This window comes from Chanodichthys erythropterus, chromosome 6 (assembly GCF_024489055.1).
Source record: "Chanodichthys erythropterus isolate Z2021 chromosome 6, ASM2448905v1, whole genome shotgun sequence".
Classification (NCBI taxonomy): Eukaryota; Metazoa; Chordata; class Actinopteri; order Cypriniformes; family Xenocyprididae; genus Chanodichthys; species Chanodichthys erythropterus.
In genome coordinates this window covers 31,730,218-31,754,502 of record NC_090226.1, presented here as the reverse complement: position 1 = coordinate 31,754,502, position 24,285 = coordinate 31,730,218, and the positions used below count along the sequence as shown (strand labels likewise).

Here is a 24,285-nt window from a genome sequence, read left to right as displayed (position 1 = left end):
ACATGCTGCATGACGAACACTTTGTAAAGATCCATTTTGAGGGTTATATTAGCTGTATGACGTGGAGCACGAGAATTAAAAGGGCCGCAGCCTGAATCAGCACGTTTATAATGATGCCACAAAATAGGCATTTAAAAAAATTAATAAAAAAAAAAAAACTATGGGGTATTTTGAGCTCAAACTTCACAGACACATTCAGGAGACACCTTAGACTTATATTACATCTTTTAAAAACACGTTCTTCGGCACCTTTAATTTTTGTTCCGAAGATGAACGAAGGTCTTACAGGTGTGGAGCGACATAATTTTAATTTTTAGGTGAACTAACCCTTTAACCACATCGAATTAAATGTGAAATTGTTTTGTAATTATTTGTGAAATTTACTAGCAGTGAAATGGTCCTTTTTCCCCAGTGCAAACACAACCACAATTATAATAATTAACATCATAAAGAGACCTAAATGGCAGCAAAACTTTAGCATTAAAAAATGTTATTTATTTGTCTGGCTGTAGTCTCACCTCCAGGAACTGAGCGCTGACTTTGAAATCTGGCGGGGGCATGTCGGCGCTCTGTGCCTCCAGTCTGCGTTTTTGGATGCCCTGGAAGAGTTGTCGCACTGCCCGAGGGATGATGCCCAGCTCTTCCTCTGACACGGATACGTCAAAGCCAGTGCCCATGGTGTAGGTCTTTCCTGAACCGGTCTGCATGACAGAGCAAGGCATTCACATTTACACAAAACACACATTTACAACTAGTGATTTAGTAATTGGGCAATATTTAGTCATTGTAAGATTATCAGCACCAAAGCTTTGTCAATGGTTAATTTTCTGTTTGAACATCTTTCTTTGTGATTTGGTTACTTATTGGGTCATTTAATTTTGAGTAGGTCTCATTTGCTGTTATTAAATTATATTATATAATGTATTACAGCAAGAAGCCATACACAAAATTAAAATTCTTAAAATTCCCGACCCACTGTGCTGAAGGCCGCAAAAATACTAGTGATAGGGCCCTATTTTAACAATCTAAGTGCATGGTCTGAAGCGCATGGTGCACATGGCCAAAAAGGTTTGTACCTATTCTCTTAATGAGCCATGGGTGTGTTTTGGGCGTAACATTAAATAAACCAATCAGAGTGTCAACTTCTATTCCCTTTAAAAGCCAGTTGCACTCATGCCATGGAGGATTGCTATTTACATGGCGGAATATAGATATTCTCAACCTGATGAGTCAGTTTAAATACATGTGTGTATTGCCATGACTGGTTAAATAATTAGCCAATTTCATTCATCATTACTGCAAATAGGTCATTCTGATACATGCAATGACTATCCATTATGACATGTAGGAATTTTTATCTTTATGCACACAATAATAATCTTTTACATTGTAATTCTTTTATTTTTATTATTAGGCATGTTTGTGTGCTGCTGCGCATCCCTGTATGTGTGTAACAAGCAGAGTGTACACGCGTTGTACTAATGCGCCCTTTAAATATAAAAAATATTGTGCCATTGACTTTAGATCAGGTTTCAGTTGGTCAATGGTGGTAATGGTTATTTTTAGTTGCCTAAAACAATAGCAACACGCCAACAATGCACCTGAACGCACCTCGTTTTCAGACCAGCACGCCCATGGGCGAACAGATGGGCGAGTGTGCATTTGCTCTTTAAACAACGTGGCACAGGCAGTGAAAATGAAAACTGCGTCAGGCTGAAACTAGCAAAAAACACTTGCGTCGCATTGCGCCGGGTGTGTGATAGGGTCCATAAACTAATAAAAACAATATCAATTTTATAATATTTACATTTTCATAATATGTACCATTTAAAAAGTGAAGTGATTACACTAACTTCCTACAATTGGCATGACTTTACAATAATAAATAGGTTTCAACAACTTTATAAAATTGTTTAAATAAATTGACAAAACTGTAGTTATGCAAATGTCACTGGCATTTAAAGCTGATGTACACACATAATATATTTAAATGAATCAAATGTAAACCAAATTAAGTGATTGTGATCAATAAAATAATTCAACTCAAAATTTGGCAATTTCATATGCACACTGAGTTCTTAATGTACAATATTTGACATTTTTTTTGTTAATATTTTCATCCATGATTTTCAGCCAAATGTCTATTTTGGCCGAGAACCTAGAATGGCATTTTTATGACATTTTCAGCCAAAAATTTCAAGCTGATAAAACTCTGAAGCAACCCATCATAAGAAGCATAATTAGGCACAACATGAAGAACATAATTACATTTATTATTAATAATATCATATAATTGGAATAACAATAGTTAAATTATTCAAATAAACAGGGCATTATTACTATAGTATTCGTAGTGTGTCCTTTTTAAATAACGCTCATGTCTCCTGCTTCAGGGTTGCACATTAGCAGAAGTATTCCTCTCAGGTGTTCAAGTGTCCACTCATGTTTTAGTAGACTAGCATCTATCATACATCTTGTAACACACAGAGTTACAGTTTGAGCGATTAACCCTGAGCGCCGCACAATAGGCACTCTAAACGTGAAGAGCGTGTGACGAGCGGACCTCACAAAAGATGCCCGGCACAGCTGTCGCATCACCAGAGCGCTGAGGGAAAGGTCACGGGGTCACGGCGAACCAATAATGGGGTGATAATACTTAATATTCAGAGAAATGAATGACCTGACGATACGTGTGTGCAAACAAAAAGGTTTAATATGATTCAGATCAAGTGTGTGAGCGTGTGTGGATGTTTTTGCTAATCTTTGAACCATTTCTGCCATCGCAAATAACTCATCTGCAGGTAAACATATCATTTTATCAAGTGTGGTAGATCTTACTTGTCCGTAAGCGAAGACAGTTGCATTATATCCTTCGAAGCAGCCTTCAATGAGCTTGTGAACGCAGGCGCTGTAGATCTGGTGCTGCTGAGCGTCCAAGTCAAACACAAAATCATATGTGAAGGCCTTGTCTTTACCCAAGAGCACCTGGGGCTCCCCAGGAGTAACAGAGGTGCAGATGTGACATCCCTCAATCTTTTCTTTTGCCATCTGCGGCCGGATCCTGAAGAAAAGAACAAAAAACAAATCTAAGTGGGGGGAAAAAAATGAACAAGGCAACAGAAGTCAAAATAAAAAGGATATATGCTGGATTCAATCTTAAACTATAAAAATTCATTAAAAATATTAATACATTTTTAAAAGTATGACAATCTAAAAGAATGAGACATTTCAATATGTACTGTGTGAAAGTGATTTATATCAATTTTTCCCACAGTTGTGTACTTGTTCATCAAGGGCACATCAGTGTCAGTGAAGAGTACGCTTGAGATGAAATTTGAAAGATATGAGAAATCAAAGTTAATATCAAGTTTGAGCAGAATATTTTATTGTGCATAATTTCCAATTAAGCTGTAGTCTAATACTGTAATATTATGAATTCATGTTGTCTATATTCTCTAGGTTGCACGTCAGTGTAGTATAAGTTATGTTCATCTGTGTTTAGTACAAGCTGTGGATGAAATGGGTGATTTGTCAGACTTCCAATAAGGGCAAATCATAAGAGCCTGTTTAGCAGGAGCATCTGTAACCTTAACGGCCCAATTGTTTGGTGTTTTGAGAGTAACACGAGCCTTTATGATTATTACTGCATAGAAAAACTAGGGCAAGACTTCATCAGCGGAGAGGAATAGTGGGCGAAAACCACAAACTACTGCAGCAAAGTGACAGCAAACCTCAAAATTCTCCTTGAAGACATTCTTTCCATAAAAAGAAAAAAAAAAAACAACATCACAGGAGACTTCACAAAGCTAAAACCAATGAAAGAGATGCATTTTTCTAGAACTTTAAAATCACAGACACCAATGCTAAAATGAGAAGAAGACACTGTCATGAATCATGTTCATAAAACCTGGTCGGTGCGAGCACCAAGATGAACTTCAATACTCGATCACCTGACTTGAATCTCACTGAACCACCGTGGGCAGAAGAGCGAGAAGCCGATTCTCTAAAGTAATTAGCAGATGTTCTGATAGACAGTATTCCACTGGAGGCTATTCAAACGTTGCATAAATCAATTGTAAGAAGGTCTAAAGCTGTATTAAAGGCAAATGGTGGTAAAACACCTTAATAAAGAAATATTGCCTATTTCCCAGGTATTCACATTATTTTATCCAATCTCTGTAGATAAACTACTGGACAATGTAAAGTTAAATAATCTAGTGAGTGTGTGAAAATTGTTTTAAGACCACAGCGCCATTAGTTGCCCAAAAAACATTTGCACAATTACAGTAATTCTAAAGTGACATGAATGCACCAAAGGTAATGAGGATATAGGCCTCATTATTATACAGTACAAACCATTAATTTTATACCAGGTCGAAAGAACAGGTTAAAGCACTTTCATTAAAAGGACAAGAAGCAAACACTTCTCACGTGAACATCAAGGTTAATTAAGTCTCCAGGCTTAAAAAAAAAAAAAAAAAACACTAGCCTAATTCATTAAAGAATTAATTGAATCAAGTCAATTAGCTTTTGCTTGGGGCATTTCAGATGAATTGATACACATCCATCTCTACTATGGACAATTCTTTCTAATGCATTCGTATCAACTGACATAAAGTGAAGTGGTCACCTGACATGATCTTCAACAAATTAGTGAATTCAAAGAGATCAAGAACCTGACCTTTTGATTACAATCAACTTGCCTTTAGCTTGTTTCTCTTTTTGTCATTCAGAACATTGTGGCAAACTTTTGTTACTTTCATAAAAAGGTAAAACTGGCAACCAATCAGAAAACCTTAGCAAGCACATAGCAACATGCTAAAAACCACCGTCGAGTGGTGATCTGCAAACACCACTCATATTTTGTTTGAATAATGTAAAAATCTAATTTTAAGCTGCATTGTAATGACCACCAAGTTAGACCCCATCGCTCCCCCAAACACACACACGCCTGTTTAGCTCGGTTACATAAAAGAGGCCAGGAGAGACATGGGAACACTGAGAACATGTTACACGTGGACTGACTATTTTCTCTTTCTGACATATACACACGTTTATGTGAATGAGGACATACCACAGGCTTAAGACTATTGTTTTTATACAAAGTCAATTCTCATTACTACAGACCAATCCTAACCCACACCCTAACCCCACCCATAAAAGAAAACCATCAGCATTTTCAGAATTAAAGGTGCACACAGTATTTTTTCTCTTTAAAATGTTTCACACATTAAGGAAACAAATACATTTTAAAAGTACTATTAGTTCTTACTATTAGTACCCGCCCCGCACCAGACTTTAGTAGTTCATCTTACATTTCATACAGTTGATTGCTGACAAACATGAAGCAGGTCAACAACTCATTGCGTGAGAGCCTGCAGAATATGCCCCTGAAATTCAAGATATTGAGGCAAAAATGCCCCTGCATGAGTTTTTGTCTCATATTTATATCATATGATATAGTTAAACACGAGTGATGTTTTTGTTCAGAATAACACAAGTTCAAATGTGCTATTGATTTTATACAAGTTCAGTAAATAAGTTAATACTCTGATATATTTTACACACAATATTGTCTGTTTTTGCTCAATTTTACCAATGAAAACATTACCTGTAAAGCCAGAGCAGAACTGTTGTGCGTCTCCTAGCAACACACAGTGGCGTTTCGTTTCTGAATGAATCCGAGTTTTGAGCGAATCAATCAGGTGAACCAATGATTCAATGGCCCTGAGAGCCTTTTACTTCATTCCTGAATGAATCAGCCATTTATAAATATATCTAAATACTAATTCAGATGCAGCTTCAGAAAAAAAAAAAAAAAAAAAAAAAAATTGGCCATTGTAGCCATAAAATGTATGTGTAATGAATTCTATTCGGAATAAAAAAAAGGAAAAAAAGAATCAAATAAAATATTTCTTTCTAAAGCTATACTTTTTGTAATGTCCGTTTGATGCTTTTCTCTTTTAACACAATAATAACTTTAAATGATATTTTGGGGGTATTTTCTCAACCAAATATGATGTGCAATTATATATATTATATATACACACTACCACTGAAAAGTTTGGGATCGGTAAGATCTTTCATGTTTTTATAAGAAGTTTCGTCTGCTCACCAAGCTTGCATTTATTTAATTAAAAATACAGTAAAAACAGTAATATTGTGAAAAATTATTACAATTTAAAATAACTGTTTTCTATTTGAATATATTTCACAAAGTAATTTATTCCTGTGATGCAAAGCTGAATTTTCAGCATCATTACTCCAGTCTTCAGTGTCACATGATCCTTCAGAAATCATTCTAATATGATGATTAGTTCCTTAAGAAACATTTGTTATTATTTTCAATGTTGAAAACAGTTGTGTACTTTTTTTTTTTCAGGATTCCTTGATGAATAGAAAGTTCAAAAGAACAGCATTTATCTGAAATACAAAGCTTCTGTAACATTTTACACTACTGTTCATAAGTTTGGGATCAGTAAGAATTTTTTTTTTTTTTTTTTTTTTAAAGAAATTAAAGAAATTAATACTTTTATTCAGCAAGGCAGTCAAGACATTTATAATGTTACAAAAGATTAGATTTCAGATAAACACTGTTCTTTTGAACTTTCTATTCATCAAATAATCCTGAAAAAAAAATATTGAACACAAATATTTTGTACAATTGTACACATTAAATGTTTCTTGAGCAGCAGATCATCATATTAGAATGATTTCTGAAGGATCATGTGACACTCAAGACTGGAGTAATGATGCTGAAAATTCAGCTTTGCATCACAGGAATAAACTACTTTGTGAAATATATTCAAATAGAAAACAGGTATTTTAAATTGTAATAATATTTCACAATATTACTGTTTTTACTGTATTTTTACTGTAATAAGTAAATATTATTTATTAATTTTATTGGTAGTCCACTGTATGAAGAATTGTTGGGTATAATATGCCACAGTTTACTTTATTTTGCTATCCTCACTTACATAAATGAACTATGGTGTCCTGCACCCACTAGTAAAAATTTACCAAAAATATCAAAAATGTCTGAATAATTTTTTTTTTGACTGTGTATATATATAAACATTTATTTTACATGATTTTTAAAAAAAATCATATTTAGCAAACTTCTGGGGACAATTTTTATAGCCGAGTACAAACACCCCACAATCTGCAAAGAAGGCCCTCGTGTTACAAGATCAGCAAAACATAAAATAGACCACAAACACGCTGTCAGTAGCAGTTCAGACACAGACAGTGTATGTTAGTCACATTTAAAGCCTAATTCTGTGTGTTACATTGATCATTAGCATCTACAGCTGTGAGGGATGCACACACCGACCAAATGCGGCAGGAAATGAGAGAGAACCATGAATAATCAATTAACAAGAACACACATGCACAGTCACACACACTCCGCAGAATGCAGGCTCAATCCTTTCTGCTTCACACACACACACATCTATCCAAATCTACCCATCCTCCTCTCTCTGGCCTCAGCTGGGCCTCAGCCGCTCTTTTATCCCCTTCCACAGTCAGAAGAGAAGCATAATCTATAGCGCATTGATCAGGAGGACAAACACAACACATGAGGCGCACCCCTGAGAGGATCACACACTAAAAATAACCCCCACACACGCTGGAGGATTACACATCCGCTTTAAAGCTGTGAACGAACGCACCGCATCCTTACCTGCCATCAAACACTGATCCTAGACCAGCTGAAGCCACTGAAATACTCTAATACAGTCCTCAGAACTGTTTTCAGGTCATTGTGTCTTGAAGGCACATCCTTATTGGCTTGATCCGTTTATCTTAAAGAGCCATTTATAATTTCCTGCGAGATAAAATGCTGATTAACACTTTGCTAAATAATTATGTTGATATTCCGCATAATAAAGACGGTTAATTCCCACAAGTCTGGAATTTAAATAGGGTTGGGACTAGCTAGTGCTACTGGTGTCATTAGCAATTTTTAATTACGCAAAAGGATTAATCCAAAACATAAACAGCATCTTTAGATGAGTCAGATGAAATCCCAAAAAATACTAGTATGTACTCAAATACTTAAGCAATCATACAATTTCACACAATGTTGTTTTCCAATCTGTAAAGGTGCAATGCAGAATACGGTTCAAGTATCTCAGTGGCTCTAAATTAGATTCATAAACAAGAAATCATATGTTGGGCCTCCCATTTTAATATCTGCAGTGATCCATCATTCCTGTCGGACAGTCACGTCGCCCACGCATGACAGAAATGCTCCTCACACATGACAGCGGGAGACATCTGTCCGCCTGCTGCCTCTGTCTGTGTGTGTGTTTGTTTGTATATGTGTACAAAACAAAAGGAAGTGTGTCATCATTCTCCTCCGTCTGCATTTCCTGGCGTGAAGAGGGAAGTTCTTGCCACATCCTTCAGTTAGTGCAGTCTAATATCGCGGTGAAGCCACCATAACCACAGAGACTTGTTTTTTCTGCTTAAACAATTAAAAAAATTAAAATATAAAGTAGCTTTCTCACAAAATGTGGCATCTTAAAGGAATGCTGTGAGCTAATATAGGACACTTTAGCTACTATACACTCTAGCATACTAGATTACGGCAGCTGTCCATGAACATTAATGGATTTTCAATGGAAGTTGATGTGGCAAGTAGGGCTGGACGATTAATTGAATTATTTCGTTTTTTTACTTCCCCCTTAAAAACATACTACCGCGTGTGTAGCCACGTGACTCTGCCCTGTCCAGTCAGTGGCATAAAAGCAATACACGGAGGTGAACGCCGGCAAAGAGTACAGAACCCAAGAGGTGACACTTTGATACTTTTTGGGTAACAGCCACTAGATGGCGTGTTCCGGTAGCGCGGCCGCCATTATGGGGTGAAAATACTAACTGGAACATAGAATCCTCCACATCTTACGCACCCAAAATCAAATTTCACAACCGAATCAGAAGCGCAATAGAACAGTTTTTAAAATGAAATCATCAGTAAATTGTATGGCTCCTACATTAAATGTTGTATTGTCTTATATATATGTTTTATTTTACCAGTTGTGGAATCCAACCATTCATCCATCTGAGGTAACGTAGTTTGCCTACTTTATTGAGTATTTCCATTTTATGCAACTTTACACATTTATTAATAGTAAATTAATAATTAATAAATTTAAGATCATCATGTTTGCAGCAAACAATATATTTCAGTGGAGTAATAGTAATAATACTATCTGGGTCTGAATTTAAATATAATGTATGTTTTAATGGATCACGCTACAAACATAATGACAATAAATACATGATGCATTGCTGTGTTCGTTATCGCATAATTCACGCTTTTGGACACTTTTGCTTTAACGGACGTTAGACAACACTGCAAAATCAAGCTGTTAACATTGCCATTTTTTCTGATGCATGTTCTTAATTTAATTTCATATGTTGGAATTAATTCAGTGTTTATAATGCTAACTGGCTGGCTTTAGAGAGCAAAGGTTTGTGAAAAAAGCGGAAGACTTAAACACAAAGTGTGTAAAATAAACTGTTAAAAGGATTTGATGATCACTAGTGATAGTATTTTATTCTGTGTTGTCATCATTCAGGTTGGATTTCAACTTTAATGTATGTTTTTTTTTTTTTTTTTTGAACAAAGCAGCTGATATTGCCATAGAAGCTAGTGGACTGCTCGGCTTTTAACCCCAAAATGGTGGAAACGCAGGGCCACATCATATCAGGTGAAGATCGCGCACGCTGAGATGAACACAGAAACTAGTTGTCAGCGCTGTCCTGTGATTCATCACTAAATTAGCTTAGAAACTCAAAACTTATTAAAGCATATATTTTTCTACTTTTGAAGGGACTGTTTTCAACCCACAGCTTCACATTTAAAAGAGAGACGGTGTGACTAATTCACACACGCAATCGCTCTTATTACTGGTACTGTGCTAATTTATCTTTATCTGATTTACAACGAGCAGAAACCTGTAAGAAATGTTACAAACTATAGATAAAATAACTGCTGAAAGTAAGCTGTGAATATCCCACCTTTTAATAGTCAATCATATTTACAGTATAAACCTTGTCAGTGAACTATGATGGCAAAAAAAAAAAAAAAAACACACACATAAAAAAAAAAAACAGAAACAAAATAATTGTTCATTAATCGTAATCGAGGTAAAATGTTCAATTAATCAATGTTTTGATTTTATGGCATAATCGTCCAGCTCTAGTGGCAAGACAGTGCACCTAAATAAATGCTGAAAAACACACCATTTTAAAAGTATAGGCACAAGACTTAAAACTTTATACCTGTGTAGTGTCATAAAATTGCCTACCAGCCTTGTCTATGCAAAGTTTAACTTCTGCCGTAAGTATGCAAAGCCAGAAAACCCAGAGTACTTCAGGAAGGGATGCAACGTAGCAAATTTTGTTTGAAAGAAGCCTCTTACGCTTAGTTATTTCATCAAAAATACAACACAATACAAATACAATATTGTGAAATTTAAATGTAATTTATTCCTGTGAATTTTAGGTATCATTACTCCAGTCTTCAGTAGGGCTACATGAAATAGAAAAAAACTGACATTGCGATATTTTGTTTTTCCGTGACGTACATTGTGATATGAAAACAGTTTCACCAGATGAATTGAATAGCTCTATTTGGAAAGAATTAATCATTCTAGAACAGTGGTTCCCAAACGTTTTAGAGTGGAGTACCCTCTGAGGCATTTACCATCCTTCCGTGTACCCCCTCTCTTCCGCTTAGACTGCACCTTTTCCATATTTGCCCCCTAAATTGAATTTCCAGAGCAATTTTTAAACTTTATAAATACCTTTACAACATTAATGATGTTTTAAATAATAAAAAAGTTAAATAGAGACATATGCAATGATAAAAATGTGAAAAGGGATTATTTTAAATATTAAAACTGCCAGTAGATGGCAGTAAGTCAATGTCTTAATGCGTGAGTCATCGAGTCATTTGTTCAACAAAGCAAGTGGCTGTATTTATGAATGAATCAATGACTTTCACGAACGATTCGTTCAAAGCTGCAGATCCATTCACGAATTACTGCTGTGTTGTAGTTCTGGCTTTCATTGCACAAATAGAGCAAATACTGACAATACTGTGAAAAGTATCTCACTTAATCTCACTTAATATTACCCGTTTGTTTGTTGAATTGTTGTATAAAATCAATGTCACATTTGCAAATGTGTGGATATTTGGATTTGCATTCTTGCTCGTAAAATATTATCATTATAAAAAAAAAGAACTCACAAAAAGTATGTTTTGTATCAAAAGATTGAATCTTAAATTAATTTTATGCACTTTTTGTGCCAGGCTATTTTTTCTTCATGCTAGTAAGTTCTAAATCTACTGTACATTGTCAAAAATGACAGTAATGTAGCGCGATTTGCTGAAGAAATCTATATATGCACCCATATGAACGCTGCTTATGTGGAAATGGATGCAGTCAGTTTTGACCGCAAAAGATGTTGTATTTTGATTGGATGTCATGTAGTTACGGCATTGTGCCTGTTAGAAAATTCATGCTTGGTTTTAATGTTATTTTAAGGTGGGGAAGAATTAAATGAACGGAAAAATTTGGCATTTTGTTCACGAACCCCCTTCTGTCACCTGCGTACCCTAGTTTGAGAACCACTGTTCTAGTATGATTGGGGTGATTTTGTAGGGGAGTAAATCTGCATAGAAAATAATAAACAAATTACAAGCATGGATAAATACAAAAGAACAATGATACAAATGAAAAAAAAAAAGTATTTTTTCAGTAAGTAAAATGTAATAATAAAATGTAAAATAACACTGCAATGTCTTAACTGTATGAATTATATATATATATATATATATATATATATATATATATATATATATATATATATATATATATATATATATATATATATATATATATATATATATATATATATATATATATAAATAAAAATTTTTTTTTTTTTTTTTAAGGTTTTCTCTGTGTGCTTTGTTGTTTGATTAACATTAATGACACACACGGCAGCAGGTATATTGGGCTGCTGTCACTTTAAGAGTTAATGCATGGATCCAATATAATGATACACATCCGATTTCTTTCTAAATTGTTTACATTCATGTATATTCAAGCTATAACGGACTACATTTACAAGGATACTCCCAGAGACAGCCATTTTGACATTATTTTGCATGTATGTGTCCGTTCAATCACAAATAGATCTAGAGAACTGAATTCGGTGTTCACATGCTGTCTGCATGCACAGAAAACAGCGCAGTCTAAAATATCTTGCCCCACAGAATTCTGGTGTTTTACATTATGGTAAAGATGATTTTTGTTTGTTTTTACAAACTTCAGGAGGATTTAAAATTATTTTACTGTTGTAATCGACAGCACATAACAAATGATGTCCACAAAGCATAATGTATAAAGAAGGAATCAGAAATATCCATTTCAGTGAAAGTGTATTTCACCCAAAAATGAAACTTTTGTCATCATTTACTCACTCTCATGTCGTTCCAAAACTTCATGTCTTGCTTACAAATTAAGATGTTTTGAAGAATTTTGGTAATTAACAATTTTGGTGACCACTGACTTCCATTAAATAGAAACAGATATGACATAGAAAAACAGTTGAAACGATCCACAAAATATCTTCTTTTTGTCTTCAAAATAAAGTCATCTTGGTCAGGCTTGGAATGAGTAAATGATAATAGAATTTTCATTGCTGCCGTGAAAGTTTCCATATCACTTTATGGTTGATACATTTCATTGCAAAGCCAAAAGAAACATTTATTTGTGTGCATATTTGGATGCCCACCAACATTCCTGGGCTTTGTTTTCAGGAAATTGAAGAGGGCAACGATCAACCAGCCATATGCGTGATGAAAACAGGATCTGAAAAAGAAAAAAAAAATGCACGGCTGGCCAATCACATGACACGTCACTGAGAGGACAAAGGGTGCCACATGAGTTTCTCTCTTCTTCTGTCAGCACTGTACCGCCCCAGTCAAAGATCATTCAAGCAACATCTCCTTGACGACAAACAGTGATTGATCATGACTTGACTACAGTCGACTTTATGGAAATATTCTGTCCGATATCTCCTACTGTAACTCAAAGCCACCCACACAAATGGGCAGTTGAGTATCTCCAATTAGAGCCGGCATTTATGGATGGAGAATCTCATCTGGGCCTCTGTCCAAAGGGCCCGTGCTACTCTGAGCCAAGAGCCATTCGACTGGCAATAAACTCTTTGTTACAACCAAGTCTTTCAAGTTTATGTGGCACTAAAAAGCCTTACGTTCATAGCAGTTATGAAGTGAGTAAAACGGAAGTTTGAATGTAGCAAAGCACTAGGAGCGCGATTGTTTTGACATCATCACCTCCCCCTCCAAATCCAAAGTCAACTCTTCCTCCCATCTCTCATTCTCCCCATCCAGCGCCTGGAAAAACAGATCAGTGGGTCATACGGGAGGGGTGGCAGTGGAGGAAACGGACCTCCATTTCCTCTCATGACAGACCCTTTAACAGCCAGATCACATACATGACTGCCTGAACCCGTGAACGCAAGGTTCACCCCATACAAACCATAATGTAAGAGATATGAATGACCGCTCGTTTACTACATCTCTTTGTGTCTGTCTCGAACAGAGGCGTTTTGTATTCGTCTCACTCACCGGCTGGACGCACTCAGGAACACTTCTTTAAAAGCAGTCTCTCAAGACGACAAAAGGCATGTATGTGTGAGCCAAGGCTAGTACTCTTGTATCGTGCTGACAAAGCATTCAGCATTTACTTATTGCAAAGGCCATGACAACATACATAAAAAAGTAAAAATAAAGTACTTTTATTTATTTGTTTTAATTAAAGGGGTGCTTGATTATGCTTCACTTTAACTTTAGTTAGTGTGTAAAGTTCAACGCAAAAGGAGATATTTTCTTTTACAGAAATCGCTTTTTAAGGACTACAACAGATGGCTGGTAGGGACTACATCGAGCTTCTTCCTGGGTTGGCGACATCACAAACCACAAAATTTACATAAACCCCGCCCCCGAGAACACGCAGCAAAGTGGGTGTGGCCATGTTGGGCTGCTTTAGAGAAGAGGAAGAGTTTTTGTAGTAGAGTGTTGTTGTCATCATTTTACGCCGGACTGCTTCACAAACGAGGATCAATTCAACACTGGATTTGCACAAAAGATGAACATGACGGCACATGCTAGTGGATGAGTTGAATCAACTCCACAACAACTACATAAATGTAACCATTCAGAAACATCCAGTTTCATTCTAAAAGTTCCTGAGTCTCTCCATCAGTGTCGACTCCGGTTTGAACAATGTAAGGCTGAACAATCCTCAATTTGGCTGCGGGAGATTCTCCAGCTTTGTTGTTGTTGAGCAACTGAATTATGAGCTGTTAAAGCTCCGCCCTCTTCTGGAAAGGGGATGGAGAACAGCAGCTCATTTTCATTTAAAGGGACACACACAAAATGGCATGTTTTTGCTCACTCTCAAATAGGGGCAAATTTGACAAGCTATAATAAATGATCTGTGGGGGATTTTGAGCTGAAACTTCACAGACACATTCTGAGGACACCAGAGACTTATATTACATCTTGTGAAAGAGGCATTATAGGTCCTCTTTTAAGGATGGGGCAAACATGGCAGCAAAAAAAAAAAAATAATAAATTGTTTAGTTCTAAAGTCAGAGAGGGTAAAAATGGTCTTAAACATCTAAATTATGATTGTTTGGTGAAAAATCACTTGTTTGTATCACAGTGTATCAAGTGCTGAGGAAGATCCTAAGCTGAAATTCAGATATGATAATGGCCGTTTGGTTTCTGACACTTTGCTATAAGTGGTCAACCAATCACAACAGACTGGGCCATCTGACCAATCAGAGCAGAGTAGGCTCTCAGATAGATGAGGTTTAGAGAGACCAAATCCTTGATCAAATCATTTCAGATACTGTGAGAAAAAAGCTGATGCTGCAATGTATTATGAGAAAATTAAAGTGTTTTTTGACCTTGTATGCATGTAAAACTAATGTAAGAGACTCTAAAACAAAATTAGGAACCTTTAAAAAGAACATAATAGGGGCACTTTAGTTAAAATTCATATAAATAAAGAGTATCATACATGCAGAGATGCATTATTTAATTATATAACAACAAATATATAGGATATATCTTTGCTTTAGGTTACTTTAAGATATATTTACCTTATACAAAGATCCGACCACTATGTACCATCTGCAGAAGTGTATCTCACACACACACTGAACACACGGTAACCAAAGCATGACACAAAGGGTGATGATAGCAGTACAAACCCTGCAGTGAGGCACCTTTTACTCAGTCAAATTCATCATTCAGCAGTTCCAAGTCTCCTAAAAACAAATGCTTTAGTCTTTTGATTGTGGCGTTGACTGAACTCTAGTTGCATCCAGAAGCCGTCTGGCTGATAAGATTAACTTCGTCCACTCCATTGAGGACTCTAGTGAAAAAAAAAAACCACACTAGTGGACCAATCAAACCAATAATAGGCTTTAAGGTTTTATCTCCTTTTCAGCGCCCATGTTAGGGGAATAGGATATGGAGAACACTGCACACACCTCTCGATCTTCAACATGTAGGTGTGAAAAGCCCAAGTGACATATCCAGGATTTCCCTCAGCTGCCGCCCGGGTCAGACAGATCCGATTGCTGGCCAAACAAGTTTTCATATCCAAAACACCCCAGATCAGGATCGTATTCATATATGCTACATGTTACCCGTTTTCCCACATTTGGAATGTGTATATGTTATGATTACAGCAAGAACAGGAAAAGATCTGCTCAGGAAAGGCTTTCGCCGAACTCCCATCCGGGGCAGAACTGTCTCTCCTCACTTTTCTCACTGAGTATCTCTCTAAACCATCAGTCCATTTGCCTGAGGATGGGAACAATTTGCATATGACCCTCAGAAGCATAGACACATATAGAAAGCTCATTTCCCATGCAGTTTTCTAACTTACTAATTTAAATAATATCCATCGTGGATTTAAGGCTCGTTCACACCTATACCGATAAGAACTATATCTCTATTGTTGTCATTTTATAAAATGGTTAGTTCCTGTCCTTGATTCTAGTTGGTCAATAGCTGTGTTTTATTCACCATAAAACACGGCTATAAACGCTAGCATTTTATAATAGCATTTTCCTTCAGGTCAGTTCAATGGTCATAATAAAAAATCTGTTTAAATGTCCGCTGCAATGTCTCGTCCTTTTAACATTTAAGGGGTTTTCCCGTGACTGACAGCGCTAGTTAAATCATTTATCTGTTGCGTCTTGTTCGCGTTCACAACAATTCAGTCTTTTCATTGTAAAAGTCTTCGCTACTGACGGACACACTCATAAAGACAGTCTTTGCCACCATCTAATGGCGTAGTAATGTAACTTCTGTTGCCGTTCACGGTCAGAGACTATTTTTCCGGCAGAAGTTCCGAAGATGAACGAAGGTCTTATGGGTGTGGAACGACATGAGGGGGATTAATTAACCCTTTCGAGCGTGAGTTTAAAATATTCTAACTGTCCCCCTAGAGTGAGTTTTTTTAAGGCGACCATTATTTTAGAACGTTTGCCTTTAATGTTTCCATAGCGACACGTCATGCGTGTAACGAGCTCTGAGCGCAGCCACAATAACACTGTATGACAGGTGGATCGCTATTATTTAGTTTTTCCTTGTTTATTTAAAATATTCACAAACTTGCTTACCATGTTATCAACTATCTGATATTCCGATCCTCAAATATGTGTAAGTGAGTGTGTTTTGTCGTTTAAAAGCCTTTATTAATGATCTTTATCTTGATCTATAACGCGAGATGGGCGCCGCCATCTTAGTTTGCCCCGCAGTTCGCAGAGTCCTGTCAGTCGGATTTACAGCAGGTGAATTCATCATTTTCTCCCGAAATATATGCAAGTAAGTGGCTGGTGAACTGGAAGAATAATGGAGTAAACTTTGTAGTTACTTAGGCCCATTATGTGTGTCTGATATGAATAAATGTTGGCAAATTGTATATGAATGGATTGTTATTGCTGCTTCCACTGATGTCTGACATCAGTGTGTATTTTATAAACTCTAAATATATTGTTTTAATGGTGCTTATGCGTATATAAATGTCCGAAACCTTAAAAGAAACATTATGTGGCTGAAAACACTGCATAGTTGTGATATATGACAAGAGCTGCGCGCGTCTGTCTCACAGCCAGAGCAAGAAAAGAGCAGTTTGAATCTGGCAGTTATGTGACGTCGCTGAACGTTCAAAATCCCATATGTGGGACCGTACGCCCAGGGGCACAGAAATAAAAATCCCAAATGTGGGACCGTACCGCTCAAAGGGTTAATGACAGTAATTTCATTTTTGGGTGAACTAACCCATGACCTGGTAACTCACATTTAAGTTTTTTAAGATTACATTTTTCATGTAACATTTATATATTATTTTATTTTATTTTAAGCTTTATTTCAATGCCAAAGTAAACATAAGATAATGTGTAAATCTGTACTTATCTGATTCAGGCCATTTTTGCAGCTTTTTGGACTGAGGAAGTTTTAAGTGCTGAAAGCTGCATAGATCAAGCTCTTTTCAAGGAAAATTAGATCAAGGAAAATTAGATTTCTTATAACATGCCTCTTTAAGCATATTAACAGATGAATACAATCTGTAGTACGGCCTCACACACACACACACACACACACACACACACTGCTGTGTGAGGTTTAATGTACTGACCACAGCTTAACAAACACACTCACACATACACATACAAACTTGGCTGCCAAGCCAAGGACAACAATCAGAATCCGCTTACAGTGTGTGAGTGTGTGCCATCTGCCTGAACCTGTGTCACACACACACACACACAGACACAGACACACAGACTCATGAGACATCAGAACCATGTCAACACAATTTAGGAGCTGATCAATCCTGTCAACTCCACAGGCCAGACGCCCGAACACAACAGCTAAAGGACACTAATTCTTGGCTCCATCACAAAAATGACTTCACAGAGCAGTACTTCTTTCTGAAGGCTCCAACAGACACAACGCAGGCCGGATTCGAACCTACGCCTCCCACATGAACACCACATGTTTTTGAAGCATGTGAGCTGCATGATTAATCATATTTTAGTTGCGATCATGATTTTTGCTTCTCTCAATCAAGGCATAATCATCTGCGCTGGTTATTTATACTGAAAAGCTTTTCATGCTTGATGTCAAGAGTTTAAAGCACTCAATTAGAACTTTCTGCACAGTGTTTTACTTAATCTTCCTTCCATCAACCTGGTAACTAGTTGTCGACCGATATATCACCAAGGCCAATATATTGGCAGAAATTTTTAATTATCAGTTTTTCTGTTTGACTGATGTGTCAAAATGTTTGAATATCTAATAAACATTTAAATTCACAAACCTTGCAGACTTGAATCCAGCTGCGAGATCTTCTACAACGTGTATTTTTAGACTGCTCTCTAAGTTATCGGCAATCAAAAAAAAAAAAAAAAACACTAACGGTCGACCACCACTGGAAACCACATGCACCACACACACTGCAGAACAAGCAGATGATCTGAAAACAGGTCTGAGTTCAGTGATCTCCACTCATATTCCACAATGAAACCTTCTTGGTCACAAACTGTAATAAATCCAATGGATATCGACTATATTGTTTGCGATTGCAATAAATGCACTTATGCAACCCTCTGTGTGGCAATACAAAATCTTTTTTATTTTTTTAATAGAAAAACAAACAGAACTTTGAATTGTTGGAATTAAAATAAGAAATTTCCCTGTTTTAGATTTTGAGAAAAGCTTCTTGGCAGGATTTACCAGATTTCATAATGTGTAGAGTGTTTTAATCTTTATGATAAATATAGGACAGAGTCACAGAATCCAGTGAAAAAACAATTTCATCTTTTCATTTGATAAAACTATTGTCAGATACACATGAAAACTCAAAGGTCTGCATTTTAACCTGCCAAAATAAAAGTTTGGTTGAAGAAATTACTACTGAATTATTTTTTTTTTACCATCGTAGAGTAGAATATACTTCTCAAAGTAAAAATAAGATCATACAGTTTATTAAAACATATTTTAAGGAATTTCAAACAATACTATACAATTTTTCATAAACCTTTACCAAAAAAAAAGAAAAAACAAAAAGAAATTGTTCAAATTTCATTTGAATACATTTTAAAAGTTTAATTAAATTGTTTATTTATTAAATTAGATCAATTAAATGTGATGCATTCATTTGATTGCCACTGTTTTTGACAATAAATTGTATTAAATCATAAAACAGTATTTCTAATAAAAAAAATTCAGAAACAACTCATAGGGCACTATTATTGTTACATTTTTAACAAATTGTTACATTGTTAAAGTTTTTTATTTATTTGTATTTATTTTGATTATTAAAACAAAATGCAGAAAAACTAACGGAAAACACAGATTTTGGAAAAAATTTATTTGGGGAAACAGTAAAAAAGATTTTATAGAGCCCTAAACATATAATAAATCAGGAAACTAGGTGAGGTAAAATAAGCCCTGCATGCGACGCTCTTTTGATTTGTGCATATGTGAAAGTGAAGTAAGGCTGAAGAAGTGTAAAAAGTAAACATTTTTGAAATGAGAATAATCATGATTATCAGCTTGACCATTATTGTGCACCCCAACATTATCCTACAGCCCTGACGTGATGTTTCTGTCTCATCTGGAGACCATCAGATGAGTATGACCCCTGCTGACCCCCAGGACCTGAAAGAGACATGGATTTGTACATCCTAAACCACAAATAATCTCAGAGCCAGTTAAAAGCCCAAGTGTCACAGGAAGCACATTTCATATGTGTGTTTAGGGGTGTGTGTGTGTGTGTGTGTGTGTGACCTCTCGTCACACTGTGGGCCCCTTTTTGAAGGTAGAGTCTCTCCAGATGTAAGATCTCCTTCCCACAGTCCACTTTTCCCGCCTCCACCCACACAAAACTGCTTCCACTAACCTTCTCCCCTTTTTTTAAATATATCATGCCCTTCTGATGTCTTCAGCTCCTGTCCTCTTAGCTACGTCACTGTCCTCTACTCCATCTCTGCCTCTTTCCTAAACTCAATCCTCCAAAATGAGTTCCTTCATCTCTCATATCCTCTCTCCCGAGTCTCCAGATACGGTCGGATGACGCAAATGTGTTCTAGAGATTAGGATTATCTTGTACCGTCATGCACATGCGCAAAAACTCACAAAACGCACACATACACACACACCTGGCAAAGAGTGTAAACAGCTGCTGCCCAAAAGCCCATGTGCCTTGATTAAATCTGCACACACACACACACACACACACACACACATACCTACAGGGTTTCATCTCACTTGAAGTGAGATATGGCAGTTCTTGGCATTGTGATGAAGAAGGGGAATTCATGAAAATGTAAACAGTAAAACACGTTGGTCTGTGTGTGTATGTGAGAAAGAGATAAAAAGAATGACTAAGTGTGTTTGTGGTTTTCTTGGACCTTTCAAGGAAGAGGAGGATGTCTGGAGCTTCACCTCAAACACACACCAGCACCTCCTTCTTGCCCTTTAAAAGAGGTTATCAAACCGCTGGATTTAACCGAACGGAAAACTCGCCCCAGCTCCCGTTCACTCATCCTCCCCTACTGTGTGGATTTGTCGTCTTAAAACACATTAAAGTGACTCTGATCCATATACCTCAGGAGAACTGTCCATGTGTTACATAATAATGTCATGTCATATTCCAGAGCCTTTATGAGCAAGATGAGGGGTATGTAAACACGTATCACATCCCACACTGTTTAAAATCTTTGAAGTATTTGAAAAAGTTTAGTTCACCAAAGGAATCACTGGGTGCAAATGACATGCAAAAACATAAAAAGTAAAAAAATAAAAACACACACACACAAACAAAAGGATATATTACATAGAGAGCCCCTAAAGACCCCAATGAAAAACAAAAACCCATATAATATCATATTAATAATGCATGATATTTCTAAAAAAATACGTTCTTGGAAAAATAAATCTATTTTGAAATTAATGACTAATATGTATGCGTGTGTGAGTACAGGTTTGGTGATCCATGTAAGGGCCAAAATGTCCTCACTTACATAGTGAAATATTATGACAACTGACTAGTGAGGACATTTTTCTGTTCCTCACTAGTTAAAAAAGCTTATAAATTGGCCAAAACATGTTTTTATTTAAGTCTAGTGTTTTGCACGTGTTTCTGTGATGGGATGAAAACATCATTAACCTATCAATGTAAGTCTATGCAAACTCCTTACCAGTGTTGGGGGTAATGCATTACAAGTAACTAGAGTTATGTAATCAGATTACTTTTTCAAGTAACTAGTAAGGTAACACATTACTTTTTCAATTTACAACAAAATATCTAAGTTACCTTTTCAAATAAGTAATGCAACATTTTTTGACTGACAGCTCTCCTATCCTAATGTTGAGAGAAATAAAGTGCAGAGGTGTTATGTGTGCTGTGTGAACATGATGGTTATTGTAGTTCTAGACTAAATGTGAACATACATTTACTCATCTCATTTGCACGAAAACATTCAGTAATCCTCAAAATGAACAAAAACATTAAAATTCAATCTTAGAATTTTATGCAAACCTGTAATAATTAACTATTAAATTACACTTACTTCATGTATTTAATCTCACTTTATTAACCAATGTCTTTGCTGCTGACCTTCAATTATCTAATTCAACCATACTAATAAGCAAAATGACCCTCTACGGTACAGGTGTAAATTAGGGCTGGGACAATATATTGATGCATATTTTCCAAATCGATTCTGAGCTTAATTTTTAACAGCAGATGGCACTCTAGGCTATTTTTTAACCTCAAGCTCAAATGCTCACGAAGACGAGCGTTCGTGCTTTCGGTGGAGTCGAATGTATTTGCGCCTCAGAATGCTTTTATGATGTGAGATTAATGTAAACAGTCCACTGAAAACACCCTTGTAATTCACTTCAACCTTTTCGAAATTTATAAATGATTATTTTATAGAAGGTTCAAGTTGTGTGTGTAAGGAATTGGAAGGAAACAGTACGGCTGTTTCTAAATCACGCAGTGCCATCTGCTGTTAAAAACTAAGCTCAGGATTAATTCCAGAGAGAATCGCGATAAATATGTAAAATATCAGAATAGATCCAGAATCATTTCTCAATGTATTGTCCCAACCCTAGTGCAAATATGCATTTCCTTCAGCCTGAGGCTTATTCATTTCACTTTTGGTGTGAAAGAACCTTAACATTTGCCAAAAATAGCACTTTTTTTGTTGTTATTAACAAACAAGCAAGACCAGCCCAGGTGAGAAAAAGTAACGCAAAAGTAATGGAACTTTTTAAAAGTAAAAGCAGCACTGGATCTTACTAGTGATTAGTATAAACAAGTGTGTGTGTGTGTGTGTGTGTACACTTAAATATTCAAGAAAAAATATGTTATGTTTTACTTGATACTTATACCACATGACATATTAAGAATAATTGATTAAACAAATGCTTTGTTTATGAGGAGGATGTTTTAAGCTATCAAACTTGCAGGATGTTTTAATGTTACAAAGACTTCTTATATGTCAAAAGATCAAGGCAAATTTGATTACTCATGTTATGGCCCCTTTAAAGATTTATCCTTCTCTTTGTCTTGAAAACTTAATTGAACCATCTTGACTTGACTAGAAAGCAACCACGTAGCAACTTTCCAGAACATCCTAACAACCACAGAGAAATGTGTTACAAACACTCAGAAAACCTTAGCAACTGCATAGTAATGCCCTGGCAACCAGCCCCAACACCCTTACATTGTGGCGGCTTATGCCAGGGTGTTGTGTTATGCTTATACTTCCAAAACAGTGTAAGTGTTGCATATTTAAAGGTTTATTTGCATTGCGGTCTGCTTTGCTGCCAAGTTTCCATTATAAGCAAACTTAATGCAAAAAAAACTTCTGGTTCATTACATTAAAGGTGAAAACAACAACTTTGAATATTTCTTGTAATGCCAACAGGAGATTCATAAAGTATATTTACACCATCTAAAGAGGTTCTGTTTTGAGATGTATATAAATTTAGAAGCCCTTCAAAATCAAAGAGAGTCAACTGTGGCAAGGCTCCATTGTTTCTCTGACATATATTGATGTATCTCTGAGCAACGGCTTGTATGCTGTTCTAATTTTTCTCCTAGTGGGCCATAAAAAGCTCTTGTTTATCTCAGACAGGTAATGAATAGAAAGCGGATGGCTATTCCGTCACCACACTTCCTGTCTTCTGTGTTTCGAGTCACCAAGGTGGCTCTGTTTTGACTGCCACCCAGGTGCCTGTGCAGAGAACAATGCAAGTATGTGATTGTAAAACATGTGGCCCCAGAAAGCCGAGGGTCATGTGTGAAGCTGATACAACAGCACTGAAGTGACACTGCAATGATAATAGTCTTTGAAGTCAGAGAATGATGGGAAACTGTTGTTCAGTTCATTAAGGGCGGCTACGTGGGAGACTGAACACGATACTCTACTGATGGGAATGAGTCCATTCAGTGTCCGAGTAACCAGATATTCAGAGCTTCAAATCTTGAAAATAATGTACTGAAAAAGGGAACAACAATGACTTTGAAAGATTTCACTGTCAGAGTCCATGAAAGGACAGAAGAGCTGATACTGGTGTACTAGTGTTCATTTAAGTTTGTATAAAACGGTCTAAAAAAGGTCATTAAGAGTAATGGTTGATACAGCTTCAGTTTCATTTAATCACGTTCGACAAACGTTCGGCATAGTGATGCATACACCAGACATCCCACCTCTCCTGGAAGTTCCAGCAGTCTCCCGCATATTGATTTCAACTCCCTAAGTATGGTATTAAGATGCGTTTTCAGTGATCTGATCACAAATGGTCAGCCAAGACATGGCATTATGTGTTTCCAGAAAAATCTGGAAAAGTCATTTATTTGACTGAAAGTCACAATGCGAAACAATGCAGGTGCATTTTGAAATGTTTTAACAAATCTAGGGCTGTCACTAATGATTATTTTCTTAATTGAGTAATCTGTCGATTATTTGTGATTAATCGAGTAATCAAATTTTTTTTGTGGAAATAAAATTAGACCTAAGTGAACAATAGCCTTTAAAATGACTTAAAATACATGTACAATAATGAGGCAATAATAATCTGTTTAAATTAAGTATTTTAAAAAGCAAAAGCAATTTATGTCCTAAATGTCCACA

At 36.2% G+C, this 24,285-nt stretch overlaps 1 protein-coding gene across 12 annotated transcripts in view; it reads right to left on the bottom strand.

Annotated features, from left to right (window-relative positions):
* Window positions 1-24,285, bottom strand: part of LOC137021752 (copine-5) — a 349,050-nt gene that overhangs the window by 303,592 nt on the left and 21,173 nt on the right. For all 12 annotated transcript variants that reach the window (XM_067388638.1, XM_067388631.1, XM_067388636.1 and 9 more), the window contains exons 2-3: window positions 2,839-3,061; window positions 519-701 (exon numbers count right to left, since the gene is read on the bottom strand). In XM_067388638.1, the coding sequence (XP_067244739.1) occupies window positions 519-701; window positions 2,839-3,061 (406 nt within the window). The remainder of the gene's footprint in view (window positions 1-518; window positions 702-2,838; window positions 3,062-24,285) is intronic.